Source organism: Miscanthus floridulus, chromosome 1 (assembly GCF_019320115.1).
Source record: "Miscanthus floridulus cultivar M001 chromosome 1, ASM1932011v1, whole genome shotgun sequence".
NCBI classification, from domain to species: Eukaryota; Viridiplantae; Streptophyta; class Magnoliopsida; order Poales; family Poaceae; genus Miscanthus; species Miscanthus floridulus.
Genome location: NC_089580.1, coordinates 57,080,780 through 57,086,739, shown reverse-complemented (window position 1 = coordinate 57,086,739; position 5,960 = coordinate 57,080,780). Strand labels below are relative to the sequence as shown.

Here is a 5,960-nt window from a genome sequence, read left to right as displayed (position 1 = left end):
CACAACGAAGGCGGGGGTCCTCCACCTCTGCGCTCCGCACCGATAGGATCTCGTTGGCGCCTACAAGAAGGCCCTTCTGCCACTAAAGCTGGTCCCAGACGTCCCTCTCCCACTGGAGAAAGACCGACTTCCCAAGAGACTGGGTCTCGAGCTCCTGGGGAAAAGCAGAACAGGGGTCAATCCCTACAAAGAAAACTCGGAAAAAGACCACCGCATGGGGAAAGAAAGCACGAACCTAGGCAACTCTGGGCAAATCGTTGGCCACCACGGACAGCGCCGTCTGTAGAGACCGCTCCGCCAGCTAGCGGTACTGCTTGAACGTGTCCCAGCGATTGCCCTCGGCCGCGTCCTTGATGGCAAACAGAGGCTCTGACTCAGGATCATCCCGGCTTTGCCATAGGACAAGCGGGTGGTTCCACCCGCGGGGCTCGGGCCGCACCCGCACGAGGGCCGAGCTTCCCTCGCCCGGGGTTGGAACCGGCTGTTCCACGACACCGGCCGCCTTGGTGCTGGCTATCTCCTGCGCCCGGGAAGTATCATCGGAGGAGATCAGAAGAACTTCCACCTCCCGGGCGCTCTCCCGCAACGGCGGCCGGCCTTGAACCAAAGGGGCCGCCAAGGCCTCCGCGGCCCTCGTCTCCACTTCCTGGGCCGATAGCCTTGCCGCATTCACGTCAGCCTCGACGGTCCCAGGGGCTCTAGCCTCCGCCATCGTGGCCTCGGTGGTCTCAAGGGCTCCAGCCTCCACCATCGTAGCCTCGGTGGTTGCGAGGGCTCCGGTACCCACCGCAGCGGCCTCGATGGTCCTAGGTGCCGCGGCCTCTGTTGCCCTGACCTGTGAAACCCCGGGGACCTTGGTCCCGGTGGTCTCGGCGGCCAAGGGAACCTCGGCCGCATCTGACTCATGGGTCTCGCCATCGCGTGGCGGAGGCGCTTCCTCCCCCTCCTGTGTCAGGGCCGCCTCGGTAGCCCCTCCTTGGGTGGACGGCTCCTTCAGGTCGGCCCTCGCTGACGCCACGCCACGTTGTAGGTCGGCATGCACCTCCACCACCTAGTGGGCAGTGGAGCCAGGGCTAACCTTGAGTGCTTTAAGGGGCGCCAAGGTAGGCACCTCCGTAGGTCGCTTCTGACTAAGGACAAGACGTTCACAGAGTCAACACGAGACAAAAGAACGAATGGAAAGCAATGCGACCCCACCAAAAATACACCTACCTCAAGCGGGGCGGCAACCGCTTCGCCACGGCGACCCTTGTTCGCAAAGGTGGTGGTGGCAGCAGAGGCATGGCCTCCGTGTCCATCGGCGCCAGTTAGTCCTCAATGGACCCCAGCGCCCCCTCGGTCCTCTGTGGCAGCAGTTGCATCACCTCCGCTGCCACTTGCTCCACCACTGCCGCCGAGCCCACTGGGCTGATGGCACATTTACCCAATGCCCGCGCCTTGGGCATGTTGGCCTTGGCCCCAGAGCGGGCAATTACCGACCCCGGGTCAGCTCCTCCTCCTCCTCCCGGGAGTGCCGGGCTGCTTGCCAATGCCCCAGGCACCACCTCCCCTACGTTAGGGAGATGGTCTAGGGGACCTCGCCCTCATCATCCCCGTCCAAGGCATCCATCGATATCGACGGCGACGAGGACTCCTCCAACAGGAGGCCATCCTTCCTTTGTTGACGGCGGCGCTTGTCCAGTTCCTCGTGCGCGAGGATCTTCTTCGTACGCTTTGCCACCTTGGCGTCCTTCTGTTTTTTCTGCACCTCGGTGTGTGCCTGGTTTATCGCCCGCCACCTCACGTCCTCAGGAACAGGCGGCGGAGAGGCGCGCACGTCCCTCATCCCCTACAGGAATGACGAACGCACATAAGGGAATGAGAAGTAAGGAGAAACAGAGGAGGCTCGGGGGTTATAGCGGCTCATGACTTACCAGCGAAAGGAACCCCCGTGATGGGGGTCAAGTTGCCGCCCCTCAGCTTCGCCTCCACCATCTCCCCCACCCGACAAAGAATTTCCTCGTCGAAAAGAGCAGAGGAGGACATCTGGATGCCCTCATTAGGCTCACCTGGCCTCATCTCGAACAGCCGCCGCCGCCGAGCCATCAGCGGTAGCACCCTCCAGTAGTGGAAGGTAGCCACGACCACAGCCGCGGTAAGGCCATGGCCCCATAGCCTCTCTAGCCCCTCTAGAAGCGGCTGCAGCTTGGGCTGATCCTCCCTCGGGACGCTGTACTTCCACCTCTCTGGGTAGTTCCCCACAATCCGCCCAGTGTAGGGGGGAAGTCCTCCATCGTCGTTGCGAAGATAGAACCAGCTTGTGTACCATCGACGATTGGATGACATGAGCTGGGCTGGGATGTAGAGGTGTTGGCGGACCTGGCGCACTTGGAGAGTGCAGCCGCCGGCCCTTGTCGCTTTCCTCGTGCCCGACGTGCCTGTCGGCTTAGTGGTATGCCTCGCCCGGAAGAGATGGAGCCACAACTCCCAATGGGGAGCAATCCCCAAGTACCCCTCGCAGACGACAACGAAGATGGCCACCTGTGCGATGGAGTTGGGGTTGAAGTTGTGGAGCTCCACGCCATAGTAGTGTGGGAGCACCCGCATGAACCGATCCACCGGGACACCGAGGCCGTGCTTGTGAAAGGAGACGAAGCTCATGACATAACCGTCGTGAGGCCTCGGCTCTGGCTTGCCCAACGGAGCAATCCACTCTGGCCTGTTGGGGTCCATCACCGGATGAAGGAGTCCACCATTGATGAGCGACTGAAGCATCTCCACGGTGACGTCAGACGGATCCTAAGGGTCTGCCTCGATGACAACGATGTCACCGGCCATGGATGCGATGGAGGGATCGAATGCGGCGGTGAGTTTTCTCTCTCTCTCTCGCTCTCTCCCTGGCTCGCTCTTCTCGCTTCTTCTTCCCGGCACCCGCTACTCCAGCGATGGCTCGATGGAGGCAGAACTAACGTAGGCAAGGTAACATGAGGAAGGGCGAGGCTCTTTGAGTATTTATGCAGGGTGAAGGTGAAACGGACGGGCGATGAAATCGGGGAAGTTTCCCCTGGATCCAGCGCGGTTAACCCCAATCCGATTTTACCGCCCACATGCCCACCTTTTTTCTTATTAATTGCGGGAACAGTTACGTCCCATCCACCATGTCGCGCCCGACCACTACGGCAACAGGTGTCGTTCCACCTCCCCAGAAAACCACCTCAAAAGGCGTGCCAGCCATTGTCGAGCCAATGGGGAAGATATCCCCCCCCCCGCCCCATTCCTTTCAGATGAAGGAACCGGGCTCTGAGCCTATTACGGTCTAGGGGTTCAAAGGCTGGGCCCCTAGGGGTTTTGATAGCCGCCCTAGGACAACAGAGTCAGGGACGACCGTGGGCGAGCCCACATGGGGTCAAGGCCTAAGCAAGCAAAATGCTTGGGACGCCCTAAGTCGTGTCCGAGACTGGTAGAGAGGTCTCCGAATGGGATCCCACCATAGGGAGACACCGAGCCACCGAGGCCCAGCGAACGGCCTCGGCACCCACTAGAGAAACCCTCCGGTACTCTTGGAGTGTGTCTCCGGACCGCTAGCCATCCCCTAGCGAACGGGGCATGGGCCTCTACTCGGACTTACCCGATAACAGCTCACCGGAAGTGCCACCGCTCGTGCCCACCGAGGGTAGCCTGACACATTCCACCCCTCCTTCCGAGCAAAAAGGAAGCGTGAGGGTCATACAAAAAAGCCAGGGGAGCTCCTAACGGACCTCTTGCTCCATGCAGAGGCTAGGGGGCTCTTCCTGCAACCTTGCCGAGACCTAGCGACCCTGGCTCGCACTCGAAGGGGCTCGGCAAAACAACCCCTCCTTCCAAGCAAAAAGAAAGCGCGAGAGTCGTACAAAAAGCAAGGGGAGCTCCTGACGGCCCTCTCGCTCCATGCAGAGGCTAGGGAGCCCTTCCTGCAGATATGCCGAGACCCTACGACCTAGGTTCGCACCTAAAGGGGCCTCGGCAAACAAACCCTCATGCATGAGGGGCGTACAAAAAGCCAGGGGAACTCCCAATGGCCCTCTCGCTCCGTGTAGAGGCTAGGGGGCTCTTCCAGCAATCTTGCTGAGACCTAGCGGCTCCGGCTCACACCCGAATGGGCTCAGCAAATAACCCCTCTGTCCAAACAAAAAGGATATGTGAGGGTCGAACAAAAAAGCCAGGGGACCCCTGACCGCCCTCTCGCTCCGGGCGGAGGCTCGGGAGGCTCCTCCTGCATCCAAGACAAAGACAAGCGACCTAAGCTCGCGCTAGAAGTTTCGTTACAAATACGATAAAGGGCACCGAGCCCGTTACGGTCCAGGGGTTCGAAGGCTGGCCCCCTAAGGTTTTGACAGCCGCCCCAGGGCAACAGAGTCAGGGACGACTATGGGCGAGCCCGTGAATAGCCGAGGCCCGAGCAAACGATCGCTCGGGGCGTCCTAAGTCATGTCCAAGACCGGCAGGGAGGTCTCCAAATAGGATCCCACCATAGAGAGGCACCGAGCCACCGAGGCCCAGCGAATGGCATCGGCACCCACTAGAGAAACCCTCTGGTACTCTTGGAGTACGTCTCCGGACCGCTAGCCATCCTCTAGCGAATGGGGCACGGGCCTCCACTCGGGCTTACCCGATAACAGCTCACTAGAAGTGCCACCGCTCGTGCCCACCGAGGGTAGCCTGGCACATTCCACCCCTCCTTCCGAGTGAAAAGGAAGCGTGAGGGTCGCACAAAAAATCAGGGACACCCCTGACCGCCCTCTCGCTTCATGTAGAGGCTCGGGGGCTCTCCCTGCGACCTTGCCGAAACCCTACGACCTGAACTCGCACTTGTGGGCTCGACAAATACGATAAAAACTCCTCACTCAAAACATGAAAAAAGCCCCTGGAGGAGTAAAATCCACTCCTCCTGGGCCTCGGGGGCTACACCCGGCGGGTGCGCTCGCGCGCACCCACCGAAACCTCAAGGAGCGAAACACAATCCCTACGGGGCCGCTGCAAGCCAAATCTCAACAAACCCTTAGGGAGAGTGCACGCACTCCCCCTAAAGCTCGAGGGCTACTGTCGGGTACCATAAAACGGGGTACCCCGAGCGTACACCAAAAGAGTCACTTAAATCCCATCAACAACGAAGCAAGAAGGTAAGCCATGGGTTCATCGCCGGCCCTATCCGAGCCCACTGGCTCTCCGCCTTGCCTGAGGCCTCGCACGGGGGGTCTCGACGCCCTGACAAAATCTCCGCCTCGCGCGAGGCCTCTCGCGGAAGGTCTCGGCAAGGAGACTCAATCTTTGTCTCGCCCGAGGCCCCGTGCGTACAGCCTCGAATGAGACAGCCATTCTTCGTATCACTCGAGGCTGGCTTGTCAATAACCCTTCAGCCCCGCCTCGGCTAGTCTTCTCGACAGCACGTCACGTCCTATTAATGCGTCAATCACTCCCGCAATCTCAGCCGGACGGCGGCTCGACACCATGGAGTGGCTGACGGGACAAGAAGTCGCATCAGCGCCACACCGGCTGAGACAGGGCATGGCAGGGATTACCGGCCACTGTATTCTGGCGTTGTGCCCATGATCGGCGCCTGCACTACACTGTGCCCCACGATCTCCACCCCGAAGACAACGCGGCATGGGAAGCCTGGCCCGGGTCATCATCACCTCCGAACCAGCGCACCAGAACGACCGCTCCCTCTGAGCCTCAACACCCTACGACAGGGCCTCGGCCATCTCGAGATTCACATCTGCCAAGACCCCCGTCACGGTTTGGCCTCAGCACCAACCAAGCCTCGACCTCGCGCGCAGTCGATCCACAGCGATCCGCACGCTGACCGCCATGCCCTCCCCGAGGCAGCCCTAGAGCTCCCATGACACACAGGATCAGATGTGACCAGCACGTCGCCACAGCGCTCCAAGGACGGACCACTCCGACGACCACACCACCACAGGAATAGGCTACAGGGCTCGGAC

General features: G+C 60.7%; 1 protein-coding gene across 1 annotated transcript; it reads right to left on the bottom strand.

Moving 5' to 3' along the window:
• Window positions 1–301: 301 nt before the first annotated feature.
• On the bottom strand, window positions 302–1,298 carry LOC136457237 (uncharacterized). The gene is made up of 3 exons (XM_066457301.1): window positions 1,213–1,298; window positions 1,112–1,130; window positions 302–1,051 (listed from the first exon to the last, which is right to left on the bottom strand). Exons 1-3 carry the CDS (start codon window positions 1,296–1,298, stop codon window positions 302–304), a joined length of 855 nt encoding a protein of 284 aa, XP_066313398.1.
• Between the last annotated feature and the right edge of the window lie 4,662 nt (window positions 1,299–5,960).